Raw genomic sequence first — 26377 nt, 5'->3', positions numbered from 1 at the left:
AAGGTTCTAAAGTCTGTAATCTTGGCCATTCGGTGGTTCTGCGACTTTCGTTAGTTCAGTTGTCTCTCTGGGCCTCAGTTTTCCCCATCTGTGAAAAGGGCTGAGCCAACTTTACAACTTCTTCCGGCTCGCGTTTTCCAGAATTCTAAGATCTTCCCTCCAAGTTCTCCCTACGCCTTCCCCTCCAAGTAGGCGGGGCTTCGTGGAGGACCCTGACCAATAGCTGAAAAGAAGGAAGCTTCCCGGGGACGCGATCTAGTTGCCCGTCTGGGTAGGGCGGAAGCAGGGGAAGTAAGGTGGCAGTGTACTTCCGCTACCTGCTTCTTCCCCAAGATGGCGGCCCCCGTGTCAGTACAGGTGGAGTTCGGGTGAGTTGTGGGTTTCGAGTCCAGGGTAGGGGAGGATCCAGTAGCTCTATACAGAAGGGTAGTGAATCGGGCTGGCAGTTCCTTCTCCTTACCTCAGAATCTGTCGCAACAGAACGGAGTTTTCTCGCGTCGCCTCTTTCCAACCTCTGGTACGCTGCCTGGGCAGGGCAGAGTTGCTATGAGAAACGACGTGACCGTATTTCCCCCAGTAGACCCGCGCGTACGCCGATGCGAACGTGCATACCTCCTCTGCTTTCTAAGCCACAGCTTAGATTTTGGGGCCCTTTAAGAATGGCCGCTCCTGTCTTTCTTCCTCGGGCCTGGAAACCAGGCGCATGGAGTCTGGTCTCTGAGCTCTCATGATCCAGAACTCGCTCCACTTTACATCACCCTGCCCTACCAATGAATGGATATAGGCATCGCTGGAAAATCTGGCTTCATCATGAGGACTAGTTCCCCCAGTGGAGTGCAAGTTTAGTTCTCTCTCAGCCTAAAAAGGATTGTAAGTTCCTTGAGGGCAGGGATTGTTTAATTTTTTAAAATGTTTAAATCTCTGTACCTCGAGCTCTAGCACAATGCCTGGCACATAAGAAGTATTTAATAAATATCTATTGACTGAGTAGTAAGCACTTAATAAATGTTTATTGGTTGATTTTTAATATCAAAGATCCTCAGAATTTATTGGTCAACTCAGAAGCACTTCACAATTAGATGCCTTAGATCTTGGAATAGAGCTCATTATTTTACACATGGGGAATCTGAGGTCTAGAAAAGGATGATGACTTGGTCAGAGTCTCAGAGTTCATTAGATCAGAGCCAAGGATTTGTTTGAATCTGATTTTCTTTTCCTTTCTGAAGGAAGAGGCAAAACCCAAAGCTTATGATGAACAAAAGGTAATATGTGGGACTCTCCAGTCTCACCACACAGGCAATCCTCTTTATTTGTGTACACAGAGAACTTCCCATATTAGCAATAACCTCTAGGTGGATCTGGACAATAGTACCATTTTAGGTACTGTGGATGATATTTAGAAATCGAAGGGAATTTTAGTTGGAGCTGTTTTTACTACTACTTGCCCTATAATTCTGTTGGATACAGTCATATATGTTTCCATTCTTCGGTGAGTCATTGGTTGTCCCTTGGTCACTGAAAAAAATCTCACTTTTGGGGGGGATCATTTTGAACCCATAACTCTTTAAAAAAAATTTTTAAATTTTATTTATTTTTTAAAAACCTTTACCTTCTGTCTTGGAATCAATACTATGTCTTGGTTCCAAGGCAGAAGAGTGGTAAGGGTTAGGCAATGGGGGTGAAGTGACTTGCCCAGGATCACACAGCTGGGAAGTGTCTGAGGTCAGATTTGAACCCAGGACCTCTTGTATCTAGGTCTGGCTCTCAATCCACTGAGCTATCCAGCTGCCCCCTTTAACTCTTAAGGCCTGTGGACTCCCCAAATCTTCCACTTTATCAATTTGGAGTAATAGTTGATGAAGTCCATTAGTTTTCAGATCTTTGGGGAATTTGCTTTTTTTCTATATCCCAGTCAATTCTGACTAAATTAGGACTCTTCCTAGTGTTCTATCTTGTTAAAATTTGTTCTTAAGTTTCTCATGCCAGCAAGGTCATTATTGACTTCTAAGAAAACTATGGTTTTTCTGCCTAATTTAGGAAACCGCCTGAAAAATGGGATTTCTCAGATAGAAAGAATATAATATATAATATATACCATCTGTATCCTTAGTCTCTTGATCATTTTTGCCTCTAGACTTCATGAAATCAATCTCCAAGTTGGAAGGGATCTCAGAGACCATCCAGTCCAAACCGGATCTTCTTTATAATTATTATTACTTCTAAAGTGGTTACCACCTTTACTTGAAGACCCTTAATACAGGGAACCCACTCCCTAAGACAACCTATTGGATAACTAGTTATTAGTAAGATTTGTATTACCTCAAGTCTTAAATTTGTATCTTTGAAATTACCACTCATTCTTAATTCTGTCTTCTGGTGCCAAGAAGAGCAGTCTACTCGGTCTACCATCTGATGGCCTTTCAAATACTTGAAGACTGCTATTATATAACCCTGCTGTTTTTTACCTTCTGCAAGTTAAAGGGGGAGGCCCTTCCTCCCATTCCTTCAACCACTCCCTATAAGCCAAGTTCTTTCACTGTTCCTTCACTATCCTGATTGTCCTGCTCTGGACACTCCAACACAAAGATGCCCTTAAAATGTACCAGATTCAAACACAGTATTCTAGGTGTGATCCTACCAGGTCAAGTATATACCTCTTAATTCAATCAAAGATTATATTAGCTTTTTTGGTCACTACTGTTGAACTTCTGTTCTTTTCCTTTGCCTCTTGTGTCTATGATCCAGTTATTTCCCAGAAGGTCTCTCTGCTATGTAATGATGCTTCCTTTTAGTTTAAGGATCATCTTTCTGATCTCTGTGCTGGAGCAAATATTATAAGAAGTATCACTGCACTCACCTATCCACTCTTCCCTTCTGTTCTCTAATGATCCCCCTTACCTTCTAGGATCTGGTTTAAACCAAAGATGTGAACTTCCCTTTTTCCGCTGTCTTTTTTTTTTTCTTTTTAAACCCTCTACTTTCTGTCTCGGTAACAACTCTGATGGAAGGATCAGGGTTAGGTGAACAGCTAGGTAGGCTAGTGACTTGCCCAGGATCACAGAGCTAGAAAGTGTCTGAGGCCAGAGTTGAACCCAACTTCAGACCTGGTGCTTTATCTACTGAGCCACCTAACTGCCCCTTTTCCACTGTCTTGCAAACATAATACTTTTAGTCTTTCTAGCTCTTGTGGTGTGAGAGCCATATAAGGTTGTCTTCCCATACTTTTCTGTTTCACAAGCTTTTAAACAAAAGTTATTTCTTTTATTATTAACTTAATCTATATCAGCAAACTTAGACATTTCCATAAACAAAAACAAACAATATTGCATGAGTTCTTTGTCTATTTCCACCTTCTCTTCAGAGACCACTATACTAGATATTTTACAATATGCTCAGTAAAAGATGTCAGGTCACATAAGATATGAAATCTCTAGAGGAGACTAGATTGTTTGGCATTACTACAATCTAGACATTGAAAATTTGGCTTAGAGTAAGAAGTATAGTTCCAAGGGCAGTGAGAACTACAGGAATTAACCCCAGTTTTCTTACTCAACCCCTCATCCCTTCATGGTTCCTCCTTTTTAAGAAAGGGAAATTTTGCCAAATGGGAAGGTAGGCTAGAGAGGAAGAGAGAAGGTCATTCTGGAAATGGAGCTCTTAGTCTGATCTGGAGAAGGAAAGTTGATTCTCTGAAGCCCTGTTTCTGCCACCAGAACTAACATCCTAGTACATATCATTGAGAGTTGTGGGTGGGAAATGACGTTTTGAGGTTGGATCATTTCAGAAGAAATTCCACTAAACAGACCAATCCCTCTTATAAGATTTATGCCACAGACTTTAAGCCCAAAAAGCATTCAGTCTCAGCATTCCTTTGACATCCTTCCACTCAAAAAGCCATTCACCAAACCCTCCTCCAGTTGACCTAAGGGGAGGAATAAGAATGTGCTTTCCATCACCTGAAGGAAGAACTATATCATTGGAGAAGCCAGAACCTTACCATCCCTTTCTTGTGGACCAGTAAACACAGCTGCTGGCAAGTTCCCCATTGATCCAGATTCATTCTCCAGTCATTCATTTTAAAAGATGAACAAACCCCACCAGAAACCCAATGCCTGTGGCTGGTACTGCCAGGTTTGGTCACTGCCTGTTGTTTGCTTGGGACCCATCAGCCCCAGGCCTCTTCCTTTCTACATTTTCCTGATCTCCCCCTAACTATGGAACCCCTGCAAGTCTCCTTGTTTCCCCCAACCCCCACTCTCCCCAGCTGCTGCATGTCCCGACCCCCACCCCAGAAGAGAAGAGAGCGGAGCTCTTGGAGGCATATAAATGGAAGCTCTGTGCATGGCCCACAGCTGAAATGGTCCCAGCAAGTGGGTCACAGATGGGCCTTATCTCCTCCTTCACACTCCTGCAGCAACAAAGTGTGACCTTGTTGTGATTACAGACGCCCCATGTTTCCCCCATCACAATGCCTGCCTTGGCCTTCCAGTGGTCTCTGTCCATCCCAGTCCCTCTAGTTGATGATGATGGGGGAGGGTGGTTGTGGGTGACTTTGTCAGCTGTGTGAGTTCCCCATCCCTGCTTAAAGCTCAGCAGTGTCTTGGCTGAGAAAGGCCTCTCACCACCTGGGAGGGCAGTGTTTGTAGATTTAAAAGGACTGTTTCTCCTCCTGTTTAGAAGTCCTTTTAGATAGAGTTTAAGGCAGGCTGGTGGAGAGCTGCAGAGCAATAGCATTGCAGGATGGTAAGAGTATAAGAGACCTGTATTCCAGCCCTGGTCACTAATAACATCTTTGCCTTGTGACCTTAGACAACTCTTTCTGCCCACCCCCCCATTAGATTCCTCTTTTGGAAAATGAGAGTTTTAATGCCTACTCTGCCCCAATTTCACAAGTAGGATGAAAGAAAATTATTCACATCTACAGATATGTGTACATCTATATACACATATGCATATAGATGTATGTGAAAGGGCTTTACAGATTACAATATATTATTATCTATTGTTTATAAATATAAAGAATTGTACCTACTTTTAATTTTTTTAAGAGGGTTAAGTGACTTGACCAAGGTCATACAACTAGGGAAGTTTCTGAAGCCAGTTTTGAATTGGGGAAAAAGAGTTTGCCACTAGAGTGGGCACTCTCCATTGCACCACCTAGCTGCCCTCTACTTTGATTGTTATAGATTCTAGGGCGTTTGTGTGTGTCAGATACTGGCCTGTCTTGTTTCCCTAGGGATCCTGGGTTTGACACTTGGCCAGCTTCTGCTGAAGCATATATGCTTCAATATGGACCAACATACCTAGTCAGGGGGAGCTGACATGTTTACCTGGAGTTAGATATACCCAGAAATCTGTTTTCCCATGGCAATGTTCTTGCCATATGGGAGCTGCTAAGAAGTTGGGCCTCTTGGTCTTGCCCTGGTTGGGAGAAGTCTCAGGGAACTCTTGTCTGCACTGCTCCATGGAAATATACAGTCTTTTAAATGGGATCATCTTTAGATGGACCATTCTATATGCTTGGTGAGCCAGAATATGATGTCCCTTGACACTCCCTGTTAGAGCTTTAGAAAATATAAATCCTGGACTTAAAAAAAATGTTCAGCTTCTGTTCCTTTTATTTGGGAAGTTGTGCTGGTGGGTTGAGGGAAGAAAGGCAGAGGATTGGGAGCATCATTGATATAAGAAAAGTTAGAAGAAAGTCTAAGGAAAATAAAGATGAAGATAATTTGGTGAGAATTGAAGCACATTTTTATGTTTTGATTTTTTTCTAACTCAGTTTTCAAGGGCTAATTATGCAGGACTTTGGTCTCTGGAAGCCTTTCCTCTTACTGCCATTCTTTTGGATACCCACTGGCAGTCCACCAAGGAATTAACAGAGAAAGAAGAAATCAAATTTCAGTCATCTGGTTTTGTGCCTTGTTAATAATGCTAGTTGAGGCAGAATCAGAATTTTAAGGCTGGAAAGGTTTTCCATGTTCATCTAGTCTCACTATAGCATACCTGACAAGTAGTCATTCATCTTGTGCTTAAGGGCCTCCAGTGAAAGGGAATCCACTCCTTTGGAGGCAGCCTGTTACACTTTTGGACAGCTTCAATTATTAGGATATCAAGCCTCAGTTTGCTTGTTTGCAACTTCCAAACATTCTTCTGGTTCTGCCCTTTGCAACCAAACAGAATAAGTCTAATCTCTCTTACATGTCTCAGTCCTTCACATACTTGAACAGAGCTATCGTGTCCCTACTGAGGCTTCTCTTTACCCTTTTAAAAAAATTCCTGTCAAATGACAGAGTCAAGATGCTTCGATGTTCTGGTTGCCTTCCTTTCAACATTTTCCAGTTTTTCAATATCCTTTCTTAACTCTGATACCAAAAACTGAGTCAACACTATGTTCAGATGCTATATGACTAGGGTGGAGTACAGGGAGACCTTCATCTTCCCAGTCTCAAAAGTGATTCCACTCAGTGCAACTGAAGATGGCCTTACCTTTTTTGTTGTTTGTTTCTACATCTGGTAAATTCATATTGAACTTAGAGTTTGCTAAAGCCCTCAGATCTTTTTCGGATAAACCCTACCTTGTATTAATTAAATTGCTTTTTTTTTTCTAACTTAAGAATGTCAAGTGGGAGTTGACCTTTATCCCCACTGAGTTTCATCTCATGAGTTTCCATTTCTTTATCCTGTAAAGTTCATTTCTGTATCCCGATTCTCATCTGGTATGTTTGCTTTCCCTTCCTGTTCCTTGTCATCTTCAAATTTGATGAGCATTCCATCTATGCCTTTATCCAAGTCATTGGAAGAAATGTAAAAAAGCAGAGTCAAGCACACTTCCTTGGGGCACTCCCCTGGAGACCTCCTGCTGAGTTAACATTGACTTAGTAATGCCCATTCTGGATCTCTGATAGTATCATCTAGCCTACATTTCTCTATCTCAACATAAGAATATTATGACATACTTTATTAAATACTTTCCTAAAATCTATGTAAAAAATATTAAACAACTTGGGAATCCTATTAAAAAAGGAAGGAGGGTGAGTCTGGGACAACTTATTACCGGCTAACTTAGAATCAATACTGAATATTGGTTCCTAGGCAAAAGAACAATAAGGGCTAGACAATGGGGGTCAAGTGACTTGCCCAGAGTTAAACAGCTGGGAAGTATCTGAGGTCAGGGTACAACTTATTTTTGATGAAACTATGCAGACTCTTTTTATTACCACTTCCTTTTTCTAAATCTCTGAGAGAGATTAAACATTTCTTAAATGATCCCTTCTAGAATTTTCCCAAGAATTCAGATGAAGATCACTGGCCTATGGTTTGTAGGCTGTCCATTTCTTGAAAATCAGAACATTATTTTCCCTTCTCCAGTCTTGTAATATCTCTCTCTTTCTCCACCATCTTTCAACTATTACTGCTGAAGTTCTGGTGATTTGAATTCATCAAGGGCAACTAGGTATTCCAGCTATCCCCTTATTTTAGGAATCATCAGTCTCTGTTGGTCACTTTTGTTCTCTCATTTCTAGTACTGTGGCACAAAGAAAATAGAAGCCAAGCACTCATTTAGAAGTTCTGCCTTTTTTTATTTTTCCAAATAACAGAGTCCTGTCTGCCCCAAAAGCAGTTCTATCCCTTTTTTAGTCCTCTTTCCCCTCATATAACTAAAAAAATTCTCCTTTTTTGTTGTCTATACTTCTGTACCATATTTACATGACCTTTCCATTTTCTTGTATTTGATCTTTATTGCCTATCCTTGTTTCCTACCTTCTGTACATACCTTTGTATTAAGTTGGTTGATGTGTTCTGGAGACATCATTCTTTACAGACTCACCTTTGAAATTGTCTCTCAATATGGAAATATGTTTTATATGGATGTACATATATAATTTATATCAAAATGCTTGTCTTCTCAAGGAAGGAGGGATTTTGGAATTCAAAAATTATGAAAAATGAATGTTAAAATTTGTTTTTCCATATAATTGAGAAAAAATAAAAAACTTTCTTTAAAAAAGAGAGATTGTTTCCTGTTGTATCTTCCAACAAAATTTCCCATCCCTCCTAGACTTACTTTTCCTATAGAATTTTAGTTTATGAGATCCTACCTCTTTAAACCCTATGGGATCTGTTTTCCAAAAATGTATGGTTGACTGAAAAGGAAGAACACTGGGTAGATTGAGGAGGATGAGGAATTATGGATTTTCATTCATCTAGGTTCTTTTGCTTTAAGGCAGGAGATTATTTATTCTTGAATAGTCAAGAAGAGATCCCAGGATGTTACTTTGGAGAAATTCTAGATTGATCCACCAAATATTGGAGTTAGAAAGCATCTTAGACATTATTCAATCCAGCCCTTTATTTTTACAGTTAAGACAATCCAGCATTTTATTTTTACACTTATTTTACACTTAAGGGATCTGCTTAAGGTCACAACAGTTTTGGCCAAAAGCCTAAAACTACAGATTTCCAGTCCAGTATCCTTTTCAATGGATCACATTGCTGTTTGTTTCGAAAGGTAAATAATGAAGAACATTCTTTTCCTTCCATTGCCTCTTCCCAGTTTACAAAGTTAAAGAACAAAGCAGAAATTAGGAAATTTGGTTTTTGCCAAAATTCTGGCTTACCCTACCAGCCATAGTAGATAGAGGACTGGACTAGGAGTCCTATGTCTATTCTTTCCCTGTGGTCTTGCATGAGGGTTGATGTCTCATTCTTGTATTCGTATCAATTCAATTTAACAAGGATTTATTTGAGCCTACTATATATAAAGTACTATACCACACTTTGGGGGTATAGATAGGAAGTAGAACATAATCCCTTTATTTTTTTTAAGCCCTTACCCTTCCTTCATAGAATCAGTACTGTGTATTGATTCTAAGGCAGAAGAGCAGTAAGGGCTAGATAATGGGGGTTAAGTGACTTGCCCAGGGTCACACAGCTAGGAAGTGTCTGAGGCCAGATTTGAACCTAGAACCTCCCATCTCTAGGCTTGACTCTCAATCCACAGAGCTACCCAGCTACCCCCACAATCCCTTCTTTAAACTGAGTGTTCTATATAGAATGTATTAAAATGTTGGATGACAAACTTCATGTGGACAGAGTAGAGAAATTGAGATAATTTAAGATGGAGAAGTAAAGGATCAGGTTGAGAAATATAATTTTAAAACAGCATTTTGATAGAAATATTCATGTGCCAAATGTATTATATGGCTGGGTTCTTAGCCAAGTTAGTTGGATTCTTACACATCAGCTTGTTTTACTTCCTTCTACCTATTCAGTCTTGTTTTAGGACATAACCCCCACCCTTTTTTTTTTTAAACATTTTTCTTCTGTCTTAGTATCATTTCTGAGACAGAAGAGTGACAAGGCCTAGGCAGACAGGGGTTAAGTGACTTGTCCAAGGTCATACAGCTAGGAAGTGTCTGAGGTCAGATTTGAACCCAGGTCCTCCTGTCTCCAGGCCCGGCTCTCTATCAACTTAGCTCCCCCCCACAACCCCTTGTTCCCAAGAATTTACCAGTGTCTTTATCATCTCCTTTGCAGAGGTGGGGCAGAGCTCTTATTTGACGGTGTAAAGAAGCACCAGGTCACCTTACCTAGCCAAGATGAGCCCTGTGAGTATCAACCTTTTCTTCTCACCCTAATCTACTAAGGAAGTATGGCTATAATAGGCCATGGAAGCAGTGGGGCAGTCAGGGATTATTGAGCAAGCATCAAAGGAGGTAGCAGACAGAAGTTCCTGGTTATCCCCACAGGCAAAGTTTAAGTTGAAGGGAAAAAAAGCTTACCACATTTTCTCAATAGAGAATTCCTCCTCTTTTTACTTTATCCTGTCCCCTGATCCACTCTGTTATGAGTGGTTAGTTTCCTAAGTGTGTGCAGTGGTTCCCAGTGATCACAAAGGTCTCGTTTGCTCTGTGCTCAATTTTCTACTCATATGTTCTCTGGCATTTTATTTACATATGTCTTTAGTGTCATATCTGGGTAGGCTCAGCCAGAGACCATTATCTATGATCAGGGACCTCATGGCCTACCCAATTTTTCTTCCCCAGAGGGATAATGAGAGACTTGAACATTCTCCTAGAAAGCTGAGACAGGAATAGAGAATCATCTGACAATAATTATCTGTGTTTAAGATCCTTTAATTACCCACCTTCCCTGATATTGATAAAAGTTTGCTTTAACTGTCAAGTTATCATTTTATTTCTTTGTGTCATCTACCTTGTTCCTTAGGTGGGTGTGTTTCCAACATCCCAAATCTAATCTAGGATTGCTGCCTTTTTAAAAGGAAAATGGAAAATAGGACAGGATCCAGGTAAAGACAATTCAAATGGGTAAAAGGTTAGGGACCAAAAGACAAAAAAAGTGAGGTGATTTGGTCTGAAAAAGAAAAAGCTGACATTGGATAGTAGTTTCTAAGAGGATGGTAACCTGCTGTCCTGGTAGTCACCAAAGACATGAAAGATTAATTATGACAGCCAGATTTAGGTTAGACCTAGGAATGGACAGGCTGATTGAGGACAATTCTAGAGTCTAGGGTAAATAATAATTGGACCTGACTTTTTGCAGATTAAAGGCAAGAGATAGGACTCTTTTTTTTTTTTTTTTTTTTTTTTTTAAACCTTCACCTTCCATCTTAGAATCAATACTATGTATTGGTTCCAAGGTGGAAGAGTGGTAAGGGCTAGGCAGTGGGATTAAGTGACTTGTCATATAGCTAGTCATACTTGTTTCTGAAGCTAGATTTGAAACTAAGTCTTCACATCTCCAGACCTGCCTCTCCATCCACTGAGCTACCTAACTGATCCCTAGATTGAACTCATTTTAACTCTCCAACCCCAGATTTGTGGCAATTCCTTTGTAAATAGTACTTCATTCTCTTGTCTATAACCATGATCTGTCCAATGGAGAAAAGGTACTTGCTGTAGAGTGGAGTCTGAATTCCTAGATTTTTAGAAGACTCACCTGGATTTGGCAGATCCTTCTGGCATGATGAGGAGGATACTGTGCCTCAGAAACCCATTTGAAATCAAATGGATCATTGTCCACATCTATTGGCTCCCATGGGAGTTGAGACAGTGATGGCTCTGTTCTGTCTGCCTCAGTGAGAGACACTGAAATTCTCATTTAAGCAAAACTGCCCACTGAACTGAGGGCAGGATGTCTATGGAGGAAGCTAAAATGTCAGTATGGGATTGGGTAATCTGCTGCAGGTATATATCATAATGGCCATTGGAAGGTGAAGTGATATTGAAAATTACCAGATCATGGGTTTGATTACCATCCAAGCAGTCCTAGCCTGAACAGGATGGCAAGCATTCTGAATGATGGGGCTCGGAAGTAAAGCCTCTGAGGTCTCATCAGGAGACTTAAAAATTTTATTAACCAGGCCTAGAGACCAGAGGTCCTCTGTTCAAATCTGGTTCCTAGCTATGTGGCCCTGGGCAAGTCACTTAATCCCCATTGCCTAGCCCTTACCACTCTTTGGCTTGGAATCAATACACAGTATTAGTTCTAAGATGAAAGCTGAGAATTTTTTTTTAATGTTACTCACTTTGATCTAGAATTCCATGCATTTTGCTTCCTTTCTGAAGAATTCAAAGGATATCATAGTTTTAGTGCTACAAAACTCCCTGGAAATATGATTCCCTAGCCAGGCAGAAAGGGCAAATGACTTGTTTAAGATGACAACACATTAAAGGCAGAGCTGAGTCCCTCCTGCTAATCATTTTCTCCCCCACTATACCTTGGTCTTCTAATTTTCTATTATAGTCTTCCTAGCGAGTGAGGGAGATAGGTAGGAAGAGGAGGAGTAGCTTGAATACAATATACGGTTGCCAGGCTGTGCCCAGTGGTGTATCTTCTGATGCCCAACAAACTTTAAATTTGGGCAGGATGTATAACCTAAGTATCATTCATTTGTCATGGAAGAAGAGCTGGGACTCTGTCAAGGTTAAAAGTGGCATTCTGGCCCTAACACCAGGTAGTGACTGCCAGGCATTGAGCTGACACCACTGTGCCCTGTGGGTAGGCAAGAAGTTCATGCCACTGGGACAGCCTCACTGTGCCACCGAGCTGGTGCCCAGATCTGTTCCCTGGCAGCCAGCCTGGCCCAGCTGCTGCTGCTTGGCTAAGCAGATCCCAGCAATCCCAATGGAGAAAACAGCAGCCACAAGATTGGAATGAGGATTGCATTTGGGAATCAAAATTCTAATCCTTTTTTCTGCAACTGCCCAACTGTATAAGTAGGTTTAGGGCCTGGACCTGTGATTTCGCTGGTATTGGAAGCTTCCTCTATCATTGTCTTATTAGGACTGGCTAGATGGCTCATTGGATAGAGCCAAACCTGGAGACTAGAGGTCCTTGGTTCAAATGTGGCCTCAGATACATCCTAGCTGTGTGACCCTGGGCAAGTTACTTAACACCCATTGGGCTCATTTGGTCTTCCTGGCCCCAAGGCCAGCTCTTGCTCTGCCACACTGCCCTTCCTCTCCAGCCAGCATGTGACCTTGGACCAGTCACTTCTCTGGCTCTCAGTTTTTCCAATTGTATAATGAAAGGAATTGGACTTGATCTCTTTAAGGTTTCTTATAGTTCTCTTAGACTGTAATTCAGGTTGGAGAAATAGACAAACTGATCACTCAAGGCAGAGGGCAGCAGGGTCAGGGGAAAGTATCCAAAATGAGTAGAATTTCCAAAAAGAACCCACCAGGAAGGGAGAAAGGAATGCTGCTATATTGATGGGAAATGGAGCCGGTCTGCCTGGATTCTAGCCTAAGCTTTACTCAGCTCTCTCCATTCATCTATAGTAAGCAAGGTCCCCATTATGGAGGGTGATTGCTTAAGAGGGGATCTTAGAGATCGTTTAATCTGTGTCCTTGTGTTACAGATGAACAAAGAGCCTGAAAGCTTCAGGGAAGTCTAGAACCTTGCCCAGAAGTCCCAATAGCCCGTGGCAGTCAGCTCTTCTGGCTAGGTAGGGAGTTGACCATACCCTAGAGAGATCGTTTCTAGAACTGTGCCTACCCTGCCATCCTAACAATGAATTAAGATTTTCCCCTGCTATGGAAGAGAAAGTTTCTACCTCTGGTGACTGGGGATCAATGGTACTGTTTTCATGTCAGTGAGAAGATGTTTGTTCCTCCTGAAGGATACCCCTGGAGAAGAGAGAATGGTGACCAGAAGTGTTAGGCTTTTAGAGACTGTAACTGGCACCTGCCCAGGCAAGTGGCCTGTGAGTTTTCTGAGTTTGAAGACAGACCTGACTTGGGTCACCCTCTAGACCCTTCAGAGCCAGGGGGAGGTGGGCTGAAGCCTGGTCAGTTCACCTTGAAGCTTAGCTTTTCCAATCTGAGGACAAAGCTTAGAATTCCTATTTCTTCCCACCCATTTACACATTCCTACACTGATGGGGGAGTAAGATAACCTTCCCTCCTATCCCAAACTCTCTCTACCCCACCAACCTACCCCTCTTCCTTCTCTTCCTCTCTTTTCTCTTTGTGCCTGTCATGACTCCGCAGTTTAAAGGGTGGCCAAAGTAGGAGGGAGGGAGCTCCCCAGCTCTTTAAACTGCTTAGCATGCTTCGCTGTGGCTCCCAGCACCAGCTGTTCCATTCTCCTGCTCACCCTCGCTCTTGGGGCCTGTTTGCTGAGCCCCCCCAGCTCCTGTGCAAAATTGCTTTTGAAAAGAGCCACTTTCTGCTTAATTAAACAATGAGGAGCGCTCCTCTCTACACATCTGTAAACCTCCTTCTGCAGGCCCTTTATCCCACAAACTGCTCCATTCTTACTCCCATTCATTTGTAAATGGGCCCTACTCCCAGCCCCCCCTTCCCCTCACCCTATTCCCCTCTTCCACTCCCACCCTTTGGGCCTTTCTTCTCCCCTTTCAAGTAAGGCTCTGAGCTTGCTGGAGAGAAGAGCCTTTCCTTAGTGGTTGGTGGACTTGGGGCAGTGGAAGAGGCCCATGCCAGAGGCCAGTGGCTCTCTAGGTTGGGGCATAGAAGTCATGCTGTCTTGGGGTCTAAGCCAAGGGAAGATGGGAGCAGCCCTACCATGAGCAATACAAAGGAAGCTACATCTACTAAGGGGTCAACTTCCCTGAAGTTTCCCAGGAGAGGTGTCTGTGTTCCTACATATAAGGTATATGGTTCCCTACATGGTGATAGTGAGCAGATAGCCACTTCAGTCCCCAACAGTTGCTCCTTGTGAAAAGATAATAATAGCTGACATTCATGTTGTGCTCTACACTCACTCTCGAAGGGTTGGCAAGACCCTGGGTGTTCATGGTTCATTCTGAATATGAGACTAGAAGAGGCTGAAATTTAGATTCAAAAACTTTATTTTTAGGGTTGTCATTGGTGCTCTGGGCCCCAGTGACTCTGCCTCACTTCCCTGCCTTAGGTTCCTTTATAAAAGACATTTGACAGCTCCCTGAGGAGGCTAGTACTCATTCCTTGCCTGGCTAGGCATGGCCTCTGTGTGTGTGTGTGTGTGTGTGTGTGTGTGTGTGTGTGTGTGTGTGTGTGTGTGTGTGTGAAAGAGAAAGAGAGAGAGAGTGAGAGAGGAAAGGAGGGAGGGTGGGGAGGGAGGGACAAGGAGAAGGAGGAAGAGAGGGAGAAAGAGAAAGAAGGAGAGAGGGAGAGGCTAGGGGAGAGAGAGAGAGAGAGAGATTGATTGATTGATTGATTGATTTCCAGCTGATTTGAAGGAAGGAGTAAGCCATGTGAAATACTCTAAAGAGGAAGGTGCCCTGCAAACCCCAGCACTTAACTCATTTGATTTTGGGGATGATGCAAGACAAGATCAAGTGTTATTTTCCAAGAGTAATCTGACCACTTACACAGAGACCAAACCACTCCTTAAGGGTAAGGATTGGTTTGCTTTGTCTTAGTATCCCCAGAGAAGAGAGCAGTGCAGGTATTAGATGCTTAATAAATGCTTGCTGATTGATTGAGCCATTAAAAAAGTGTGAATGGTGCAGGTTATCTTCCAAGCCACCAGTCACATGCCCCATGATTCTGTGTGAGTTGCTCCATTCTTAGCTCTCCTCAGCCAACAGCTAGGCAATCTATTCCTTCACTCACTCATGAAATGTTTTACTGAGTGTTTTCTCAGTTTTCTCTGTGCAAGGAAAGCACTGTGATAGGCCCTTTGGGTTATACAAAGATGAATAGACTACATAACCCACACAGTCTAAGAGGGAAACTAAAATATGGACACAGATGATAGGATACAAGACAGGTGTGTTAAGACCCAGGTAAAGGGTACAGACTGTGAGAGGTCATTTCTAGAACTGGAACTCAGGTGGCACAACTGACTGTGAGAATGTGACTGGAGAAGGGTGGCAAACTGGGAGAGTGAGGGTAAGATTCTTACCTCTCAGAGATTAGCTCCCAAGTCTGTCCTCTATTTACCAGCACCTGACTGCTTAACCCTTCTGCCTCCCTGACTGCCTTTAGGAAACCCACCATCTGGCTAGGGAGGCTGTTTGCATATTGTCTGACCCAAAGCAGGGCTGAGATATGAGCTATTGTATTCCTTTTCTGGGTACCCTGAACTTTCCCGATGCCTGCCAATAGGGTGGGAGTTGGGGATAAAAAGGGCACGAGATTCTATCCAGAAATATATTTTAGGTGTTTCTCGGTAGCAGCATTGTGAAGGGAGCTATCAGCCATCAAACCCACCCCCAAACAATAAGGATGGTGAGGCAGGGCCCAAACCATGGTAACAGGCTGGCAAGAATGTGGGCGGGGTTAGGGGTGGGCTAGGCCGAAGTTAGTGACCTCAGCAAATGAAAGCTAGGCTTTGGGCACCATGATGAACGAGCCAGGCCTGGGTCAAAGGAATAGCCCCCATCCCCCACATTTCCCAGACTTTGTAGGGGAGGCAGCCAATGGTGCTGTCATTTGCATGACCCCATGGTGACCACAGAGCCCTGGATCCATATCCATGGTCCTAACCCAGACAAATGACAATGTCCCCTTCTCTGTAGGGAGAACACAGCTCAAATCCAAGGAAAACTCAGTCTCTAGAGGAAGTGAGGAACATAGAAGGCCAGAACATGACTGAACCTCATCTCTCTGGGTTGCCAGAAAGGCTATGGGGGTGAGGCTTCAGGGGAGGGGAAACATGAATTCCCAAGACTGTACAATTCTTACTTAGACCAGTCCCCACATTTCTCATTCCAGGCACTTGCCCTATAGTGGTAATTCCTCTCTGTACACAGACGCACATCCTCTCCTTTCACCAAGGCCTCACTGATGGATCTGTCAGGCCTGGGCAGTTTTATCGAGCAGTAGGAAGATCTATGGGCTGATTACACACCAGACAGTGCCAAGATGGAGGCCAAGGGGAGTCAGAGCCAAGGGGAAACCCAAGCCCATCCCTTTCCAGCTCTGAAAGGCTCTAGGGAGGAGCCCCACCAGGAGACAAAAATCATCACAGATCATTAGGCATAATGCGCGTGCGCTTCCATCTCTCTCCTCTATTCCCCCACCCCCAGTTCCTCTATCTCTCTCTATTTTTCTTTCATCCATACGCCAGAGAAGGGTTCTCTGCTGCTCTAATACAAAGTTCATAGGAGTTTTTCTTTTTAAAGCAGCAACCCCATTCTATGCATACCCTCCCAGTGGTCTAATGGCACAAAAATGAGCAAAATCTGGACACAGAGGAATGGGCTGAGGGTTTGGATGGTAGGATCCCCTTTCCTTCTTAGCCATTCAAAGAAATTACTTCCATGAAAGATATGTTTGGTTTGGGCGTCCAACTAGGTTGTCCAAATATTTTGAAACTTTTTAATCTCTCCCAAGTACTACTTTTACTCCTGGGCTCAGAGCTCATAATTTCGGGTAAGGAAACTGAGCCCTTGGCTAAGAGGAGGGCCTCAGAGAAACTTGAGTAGCCCCACTCCACAGCTTAACCAACAAATCTGTACTGAATTAAAAGGACAAAGATGATGTGTTTCTCTGAGTCTATGTCACTGGCATCTGGGGTGGCACTTCCATCAATTGGCATTGTTTCCTCCCAGGTAACCAATGTAGACTTGAAGACCCAGAGTAGACTCTGGGGATATTTTATTGCATATATAACTATGGCCTGTCTAAAGGAGGAAGAAGAACTCATATTTGTGTAGTTGTTTGTGGCATATAAAACATTTTCCTCAAAATGGCCGTGAGGTAAGTAATTCAGGCACTGTTATCTTCATTTTACAAATGAAGAAACAGACTTGCCCAAGATCACTCATCTAATAAATATTGGAGCTGAGATGGGAATCCAGGCCTTCTCGTTTTCAAGCCCATTGATTCTTTCTATTACACCATATCTTGGAGCCCATGGCTAAGATGGAACATAGAGACTAAGATCCTTAAATCATAAAGACTTATTTCTGCCCAATGTCACTCACCTCCCCCCCCCAGCTTTCTCACCAGTCTTTTGGCTTTCTGCTAACCAAGAGTAACCCATCTGGGGCATGGCAGCTTGAGGTGTACAAGGCCAGAGGGAGGGAACTGGAGAGCTATTTGTCAGTGTCTCCCAGCCTACTGATGGATTCTTCTCTCCCCTCAACCTCCCTCCTCCAGAGGAAATTAACTGATATTATCTCTCCTACAATTGTTTTTCTTCTCTCACAAAGAGAAATGTGTGCCAGCCAGGAGCAAAGATGGATCCTCCCAGTCTGGGGCTGAGAAGGAGAGATAAAGGTGGAGGAAAGATATTCTGGGTAGGAAGGGTACTAAGAACAAGGGTTCACCCATATAGACAGGCCTATTTAAAGCCTAATTGTACCAAGGATTGCCTGAAAAGACTTGCCCTCCAGCCATAATATCTCATAACCCATTGCAAGTACCCTTCCAGAGCTTATTTTGATTGCCCCTTCTGGAGTCTTCCCATTCTCTCAACCAAGACATTTCTCTTTTTTTCTTTCTTTCTTTTTTTAAAATAACTCTTAAATTCTGTCTTAGTATCAATTTTAAGACAAAAGAGCAACAAGGGCTAGGCAATCAGGGTTAAGTGACTTCTCCAGGTTTACACAGCTAGGAAGTGCCTGAGGCCACATTTGAACCCAGGCCCTCCCCAGGCCTGGCACTCTCTCCACTGTGCTAACCTAGCTGCCCCATAACATATTCTCTTGTTTATTTTAGCTTTGGGAGTTAAATTTATTCTCTTCTTTATCCCTAGTACTCCTTTTCATATTAATTGGCCTTTTCTGAACTGTCCTAACTCTGTCTTGCTTGGGTTTCCTCACCTGTAAAATAGGGATGATATATAGCACCTACTTTATAGGGCTATTATTATGACAACCAGATGAGATAAAATGTAGCCCAGTGCCTGGCATGTTGTAGGTGTTTTAATAAAGGTGTATTCCTTTCCCTACTCCCACAATTTTAGCTATCTAACAATTTCTAGAACTTTGTGTGTTCATGGCTCAGTCTGAATGAGATCTCTAAAGAGGCCAAAGGTACACTAGTATTTCCCTTTGGATTACTGAACTTCTGTCTTATGGAGGGATCAGATGGGACTGGGCTGGGCTGCTCTGGATTGCTCTGAGCTCCACTTGCTTCCCTGCAAGCATAACTGATCTCTCTACTCTATTTTTTAATTTAGGGGATGTCCGAAACCTTCTCATCTGGATAAGGAAGAATCTATTGAAGGAGCGGCCAGAGTTATTCATCCAGGGAGATAGCGTGTAAGCCTCTCATTCCTTTCCCCTCCACCAGTGTTGGATTGGGGAGGGGGGTGTACTATATGGGGAGGGGCGATATCTCATAGAAGAAGATGGTTCTGTTCTTTGCACTTGTGCCCCCAGCACTTAGCACTGTGCCTGATACATAGTAGCTACCTAATAAACACTTGTTGACTGGTTAATTAATTGAAGCCAAATTGGTTTAGAGAACAAGACATTTGAGTATATCACCTTGGGTGCCACCAACCTTCCCTGGTTGAGGACAGGCTGGGGTTCTAATCTTCACCCTTTTCTTGAGGTGGTTACTCCTCCCCATAGACAGAGGAAATAATTGAGTCAGAAAAGAGGGATAGAAATCTTGGGTGACTGAATCAAATCTAACAGTCAGCTCAAGAAAAACCTACATTTACTGTGTATCTCTCTTTTGTTCCCCTCAAAGGAGCTTTCCTGTGGACTGAAGCTAAGGTTTAAAATTTTTATTCCCAGATAAAAGGGGGAGTGATGGGTATAGTTCAAGTGAGGAGTTCTGATCCCAACTCTACATAAGCCTGGACAGGCTGTTTCTCTTTCCTGGCCTCAGTCGTTCCATCTATAAAAGAGGTAGAGCCCTGAGATCCCATTCGACCCTGTTATATTCTGTGCTTTTAGAGAATTATTTTTGCTCTGTATGTGAGCATACACGTGTTCTTTTAGACCTGAGTGCAGAACATAACCATGCCTCTGCTGAAATGGTTATATGCAGAACTGATGTTCTGCCTGTGACATAAACCAGGTTTTTTCCCCTCAGCCACCAGCTTACATAGGGCACTTCCCTGTGGTTATGACCTTCCCCTGCCCTGCCATCAATAGGAAGTGTGATTGAAACAATCGGATCCATCCTACCCTGTCCATTGCTTTAGCATCTGCCTCCTTCACCCCTCACAGCGTCTGGTCCATCCTCTCTGAGAAGCAGCCAGAATTGATCCACTGGGAAATCACTTTATTTTTAAAATGAGGCCAACCTGGTGGAAAAAGGGACAATCATTGCATTCTGCCTGGGGTCATGTTGAAGAGTGGGGCATGCCTGTGTACAGCATCCCTGAGGTGCAGCTCACCCTGGGGAGTGAGATCCCAAAGCCATCATTGCTTCCTTAACAGACAGAGCAGATCTCTTGCATGGCCTCAGGGCACTGCTGATAGAGCCAGACTAGCATATAAACCTGAACTGAGCCCAGAGTTTCACTGAACTGATCTGGTCCCAGAAAGGGGATGCTTCGGGGGTTAACTTGGGGGCTAACTTAGCTATTAAGAGAATGGTAGTGGGGCAGCTGGGTGGCTCAGAGTATAGAGAACCAGGCCTGGAGATAGATGGTCTTAGGTTCAAAGGTAGCCTCAGACTTTCTAGCTAGGTGACCCTGGGCAGTCTCTTAACTCAGGCCTTAGCACTCTTTTGCTTTGGAACCAATATATAGTATTTATTCTAAGATGAAAGGTAAGGATATAAAAAGAGAGAGAGAGAGGAAAAAAATTTGAAGAGGTCAAGGAATCTCCAGACTATATATTCCAGCCTTTGGCCAAGTGATCCCCATTGAGTTTCCTGAAAACCTGACTTACATCTTCCAGACTGAGCATCATTGTTTCAGACATTTTAATCCTGTCTGACTTGAACTTCTAGGGGCTTGCTCGGCTATTGACATCTTTGCTTCTCCACTCACTGTATGATGATAAGGGGAGTAGGGGGATCAGGGGCTCTCATAACGTCATACAGGGAGATAAGAAGTCTGTAGACGTGTTACAAAGAACTTGCTATTGGACTCCAGGTTGTTGCCCTGGAAGATTAAAGACTCCTTTTCCTGGGAGGTCTTTGAAGATAGAAACTCCTCCTGAGCTGATGCTGAGAGAGGTCCCTGAGAACCCCACTCCCAACTCTTAAATAAGAGTTCTAGGATTTTCTCATTTTCTCTTTTCCCCCGGAAACTTCCCTTGCCCCATGTTCCAGTTCTTGGTATTCATCAGCTGGTGTGGTCTAGTGGAGTAAGCTTCAGTAGAGATGTTTGCTGCTATGTGACCTTGAGCAAGGAAAGGGAGGGGTAGGAGGGACTGATAACAAGCAGCTTCTAATGTGCCTCAGACCTGTGCTATCATGCCTAATAAATAGTATCTCATTGGATTAGTTGTATACCTCTTTAGGTTTCAGCTTCCTTTTGTATAAAATGAAAGGATTGTTTTTGATGATCTTTAAAGTCCTTTCTACCTTTCAGATTCTATAATTCTCTTTCCCACAGGCGGCCAGGGATTCTGGTACTAATCAATGATGCTGACTGGGAGCTTCAGGTCAGTATAGGAGTAGGCAGCTTTTCCCTCAAACAGGCCCTACTCCAATTTTCTCTTGCTTCTCCTCATCAGAACTGTGAGCATCCTCCTTCCCCTGTCCTCTTGAATACCCTCCAGTTGTAGGAGACCATGGAAGGAGAACCCAGACTGAGATTGGTCAAAACTCCATAAAGCTTCACCTGAACTGAGAGAGAACTAGTGCTAGAGCCAGAATTCATCTCTCTCAGAAGCTATCACATCTTTCCCTGCTCCATATTACCCTTCAGGCTTCATAGCCCTCTGTATACCCAGATTGAGTGTCAAAAACATTGCTGATTCTCTCTCTGTCTCTCTGTCTTTCTGTCTCTGCCTCTTTCTCTCCCTTCTTCCCCCTCCTCTGTCTCTCTCCCTCCCTCCCTCTCTCCCTCTCCCTTTCTTCCTCTCTCTTTCTTGATCTTTCTTCCTCCCTCCCCCCTTCTTCCTTTCTTTTCCTCTGTTTTTTTTTTTTTCCTTCTCTCTCTCAGGGTGAATTGGACTACCAGTTACAGGACCAAGACAACATTCTCTTCATCTCTACACTGCATGGTGGTTAAAGCATCCAGCCTCCTCTGTCCTTCAGTCCCTCGCAACTCCCAGGGACCTTCAGGGCAGAAAACATCCAAAATGGGGGAACAAAAGAGACAGCAATCTTTCCCCTCCCCCTTCCCCACAGCCGGAACATGTGGGACACTAGGGTTCCCATGACTTTGTCTTCATGGGGAAGGACCAGGAGAAAAAAGAACCAGCCGGTCCTGCTCTCCCGCCTCTACTTCCCTCCCCCCCCTCCCTCTCTAGCCTTAGCAGCTCTCCCTCTGGGAAGGGAAATGAGGCCAGGTACTAAAAATGTGCTGCTTACAGCTTGTGTGCTTGTGGAAGAAGCCACTACCACCTCCTTCCCCAAAACAGGGGTGGGGTGGGGCAGCTTTGCCAAGAAACCTGCCACAGATTGCCCCCATCTATAAATCTGTGCCATGAAGGGGGCTAGTGGTCCTTCTGCCCCCAACCCCTCTGTGGACAACTTTGTGAGCTCTGAATCCCTATCCTCCTGCCTCTCATGAAACTGTTCCAATACTTTAAAAACTGTGTCACCTTGGGCAAGTCATCCATCACCCAGACTTCAGTTTCCTTATCTGTGAAATTGTCTTTTGATTATCTCTAAGGACCCTTTAAAGTTTGAAAATTCTGTGAGATTTCTTGCCTCAGTTTCCCCGTCTCAGAAGCCAAGGGCTCCACCTGCTTCCTCTAGTGTCATTACTGAGCCTCAGCTGGGGGCCCCTATTGAGTGCTGCCTCTTCCTCCTCCTTCTGCCTGGATGCCCCCAGCTGCTCCAGCCTTGCTCTTCTGACTCCCCTAGCCCTTGACCTAGGCCTGCCCCACTGTATAGAGGCCACCAGATGGACTCCCAGACCCCCTCCCCCAGAGACAAAAAAAACTGTCATTTGTCATATTCCATCTGAAGACACCTGGGCTCTGCCTCACTAGGGAGGGCTATGGGTCTCCTCACTGTGCCTCAGTTTCCTCTCCATTGCCTAGGATTTTGCCATTGTGGGTTTTCAGAAAACTGGGCCACAAAACACTGCTTTGTGACAAATTTGGGACCTTCCAGCTTCTCTTCCCCTCAGCATGAAGACCCATCTGGAAGTCAACATGGCGGTGCCTGTAACAGCCGGCATTGGGCAAATAAAGGCCTTCATGCCTGTCGTTTTTTTTCTTTATTGCTTGGAGCCTTATCCTAGTTACAGCTGGGCTGGGTCAGTTGTTGGTATCCCGGTGACCTCATGGCACAGCTCCTGACTTGATGCAAATGTCCCAAGGATTCTGAGAATCATCCTCTTACCTCCCAGGAGCAGCTTAAGGTCCAACCCCAAAATGGGATCAGGTCTGGGAGTAGGAGGCAGTTGTTGGGGAAGTTTGGGGAGACCAAAAGAGGTTGAATCCAGCTTGAGCTGAAACCTCCCAGCAGGGTCAAGTTCATAGTAAAGCTGAAGGCTGGGTCCCTGCTCATCCCCTTCTCCCTCCTATACATATGCCGAGTATCTTGGCATCTGCCATAGGGTCCAGTTCTGGTGCTTGAGTTTTCAGGAGCCTGTACCTTCCAGTCTCACCAGCTCTCTGGTCATATCCCCAACTGACTCCATCTCCAGAAAAGTCTCCTGTACATAAGAAGAGATTGAGGATTCTTGTCCGTGCTAGGTGCCCCTGTTCCCAATTTTGGGTGTTTGTTGACCTTTTTATAAGTTAGGAAGAAGAGGTGTTTTGTTCACTCGTCCCCCAAACTCGTAGTCTAGAACTAGGCAAAGCTAGGCCCCAAAGATCCCTTGTACATCCAAAAAAACAATGTGATCTTCTCAGTCCCAAGACTAGAGATGAAAGCTGGGAGTGGGAAGGGTGCCATGGACAGAGAAGAGTATTTTTCTAGAAAAATTGGAAGGGGGAGGGGATAAACATACCACCCATCCATTTCCCACCTCCAGTCTTTCCCACCTCCAGAAACTCATCTTCAGGGGTCTCTCCAAGGGACTTTTATCTTTTTGGTCCTTTGGTGTCTGGGGGGAAGAGATGGGGTATTGATCGTAAAACACCACTGGGCTGAATAGGATCAGTTTAACCTGGTATTGTTTGCCCGGGTCTACTAGTTTCTGGTTATGTGTGTGTGGTTTGAGCCTCTTACTAGTTCATTAGTTAGGGATCTATTGAAGCAAGTGGCCTTCTGGGTCTGTATGAGGAGGCAGTGTATGTGAGCCTATTGAGGTGGCTGTCTCCGTGGACATCTTTTTGGGTAGAATGGCAGCTATCTGCTTCAGCCTGCTGATAATAAAACTGCGTGTTACTGATGCTTTGGAGTTAATTAAATCCCCTTTCGATTTAGTCCCACTTTGGGCAATCCAGCTCCTTCAGTCAGTCAGTCACCTTGCTCTAGCTGGGCAGCCCGACTCCCTCCGCCTCCCACAGCCACCCACGCGGCTGCGGCAGGGAGCTCCCCTTGGCCAGTCGCCCCACGCGGGATTCCCCCGCCCTGCCGCCTGTCTGTTCCCCGGGAGGGAAGGACCTGGTGTTTCTCATTTCTTTCCAAGTAGACTTGGCAGCAGAGTCGGGAGGCACCTGAGTCCCCCCAGTCTCTCCTAGCGAGAGAACCCCTGCCCGGCTCCAAACAAACGCCCACGAGTCTCGGGGAGAGGCTGGCGCTCAGAAAAATGAGTTTCCCAGCGCCCCCGGCCACCTCCGCCGAAACCGACCCGGGCTGAAGCCAGTCCTCCTGAGTGTCATCCCTGTGCCCCTGGCAGCCACAGGCCCATTCTCTCTGGCTCCCCGCCCACGAGGATGCCCAGTTCGGCCCCGAAAGGTGAAACCCGAGGCTCTGAGGGGAAAACGCGCTTATTTTCTTTAAATATATCAACAATGAATGTAAATCTCTCCAGCTTGTTTGTTTGTTTGTTTTTTAATTGATGAAATTTCTTTTCCAAGATTCGTTTTTAAAGTGCAGGCAATTGACTACGTCCGCTCCTCGGGCTCGGGCTGCGACTGGGGCTCCGGCTTGGGCTGGGCTCTGACTGGCCCGGCTTGACTCTCAGCTCCGGGAGCGGTAACCGAAGCTTTTCGAATCTGTCTGTTTTGGAAAGAACCAGGGCGGACTCCAATTTCGTTTGGGTTCTATGTTCGCTTTCTAATGCGCACCAAATTCTAAACGAGTTTGCGAGCCGGCTCTCCAGGTTCCGTCGTCTCCTCCCTTCTCCCTCCTCCCCTGGCCTCAGTCTGGCCCCGGGACCCATCCTTTCCACCCTGACCCTGCGCCCAGCCAAGCCGTGCCTTCCTCTTCCGACCCGGGATTTGGGGGGTGGGAGATCACAACAAAAGCAACCGCAGTGATCGTGATAGAGATCACAGCGGCGGTGACTGTGAGAGCGCGGGTGGTGGCAATGATGATGGTGCCGATGAGGGTGGTGAGGAGAAATGATTTTCGCGCGCCCCATCGGAGCAGGGAATTCCAGCGATTCCCCCTCCGCGAAGGATGAGGGATCCGTCTGGCGCATTTCACTCCCGAGCCCCAGCGAGCGAGCTCCGGGAACCCGGGGCAGGGACTCTACCCTCAGAGGGGGCTCGTCCTGCCCAGATCCCCCCTGCTCACTCCTGGATTCCCGCTCCCCATCAACCTCTTGATCTCCCCGGTTGCGCCGGGAGCTCAGCCACAGATGTCCAGCCACAATTCTCGGTTGGCTGCAGACTCGCACAAGAATTGCGTTTGGACAATCAGCGGCGGAACCCCTGCTCCCCGTCCTCCCCGAACCCCCCTCACTCTCCCCACCTCCAGTCGCCGCCCAGCTCCTGGAAAGCGCCACCTCGGACACCTGGGTCTCGGAGCTCGGCGCCGGACCGATCTCCCCACCGCCGCTTTCCTTCGCAGACCTCCATAGGTGGTCAACAGATACTGCCGCCCACCATCCCCTACCCCCGGGACAGATCTCGTTCAATCGCGGTGATTCCCTCAGTCCTCTCGGACGAATCCAAATCGATTGTGGCCGAGTTCAAACCCGGATCCAGATAGAAGGTCCAGTTTTCCGGGGAACCTCGGCTTTGGTTCTCCAAGCTCCTCTGGGCGGGGCTGGAGCGAGTACTCCGGCTGCCCTCAGCCAGCGGCGCCCCAGACTGGGCCGGCCCCGGACTCTGGGTTCCCCAGTCCCCGTTCCCTGGCCGGGCGCCCACGTCCGGGTCGATGGAAAGCATCAAACAGAAAGAATCGAAGGCGCATCTCCGACTGCCCCTTCCCCAGCATCGAGGAACCCCGACAATCGGCCGGGAGCTCCTAGTCCGCCTGCTGGCGGGGAGGGGGGTGTGTTGCCCTACTATTGGGTCCCCCGGCCCGCGGCTCCCCCCTCCTCCAGCCCCGCAGCCCCGGCACGCACCGACTCCTGAGCTTTCCGCTTCCCGGGTGCTGTCCCTTCGGCCGCGCTGGGGACAGGGGTCTCTCTCTGGGTCTCTCCTCTCTCTCTCTCTCTCTCTCTCTCTCTCTCTCTCTCTCTCTCTCTCTCTCTCTTCTGGCTGGCTATCTGTCTATCTGTCTGTCTGTCTCCCTGCCCCTGGAGAGACCAGGAGTGGAGGAATGCGAGAGAGAGCCGGCTAGAGGAGCTGGGGCCCCCCGGGCCACCTGCAGCCGGAGTCACTCCTTCCCCTGGAGATCCAGGCTAGGAGCGGGGGGGTGGGGGTGGGTAGGTGGGTGGCCGGGGCTGGGCCGGGCCGGGCCGGGCCAGGCTGGGAGGGGGGGGCGCCCGCCGTCCCCCCGGACGCGCAGGGCGAGGCGCAGGGCTGAGCCGGAGCAGGCGCCTCTGGCGGCTCGGGGGCCTCGGGGCGGGCTTTTAGTCGTCCCCTCCAACA

At 45.7% G+C, this 26377-nt stretch overlaps 1 protein-coding gene across 1 annotated transcript; it reads left to right on the top strand.

Moving 5' to 3' along the window:
- The first annotated feature begins 325 nt into the window (after positions 1-325).
- URM1 (ubiquitin related modifier 1) lies at positions 326-22708 on the top strand. The gene is made up of 5 exons (XM_044664036.1): positions 326-368; positions 9538-9608; positions 18598-18679; positions 20941-20989; positions 21493-22708. The coding sequence occupies exons 1-5, from the start codon at positions 334-336 to the stop codon at positions 21559-21561; spliced, it is 306 nt and encodes a 101-aa protein (XP_044519971.1). The 5' UTR covers positions 326-333; the 3' UTR covers positions 21562-22708.
- Positions 22709-26377: the final 3669 nt, after the last annotated feature.

Source organism: Gracilinanus agilis, chromosome 2 (genome assembly GCF_016433145.1).
Source record: "Gracilinanus agilis isolate LMUSP501 chromosome 2, AgileGrace, whole genome shotgun sequence".
Classification (NCBI taxonomy): Eukaryota; Metazoa; Chordata; class Mammalia; order Didelphimorphia; family Didelphidae; genus Gracilinanus; species Gracilinanus agilis.
Note: the sequence above shows the minus strand (reverse complement) of the source record. Positions and strands in the feature narration are given on the sequence as shown.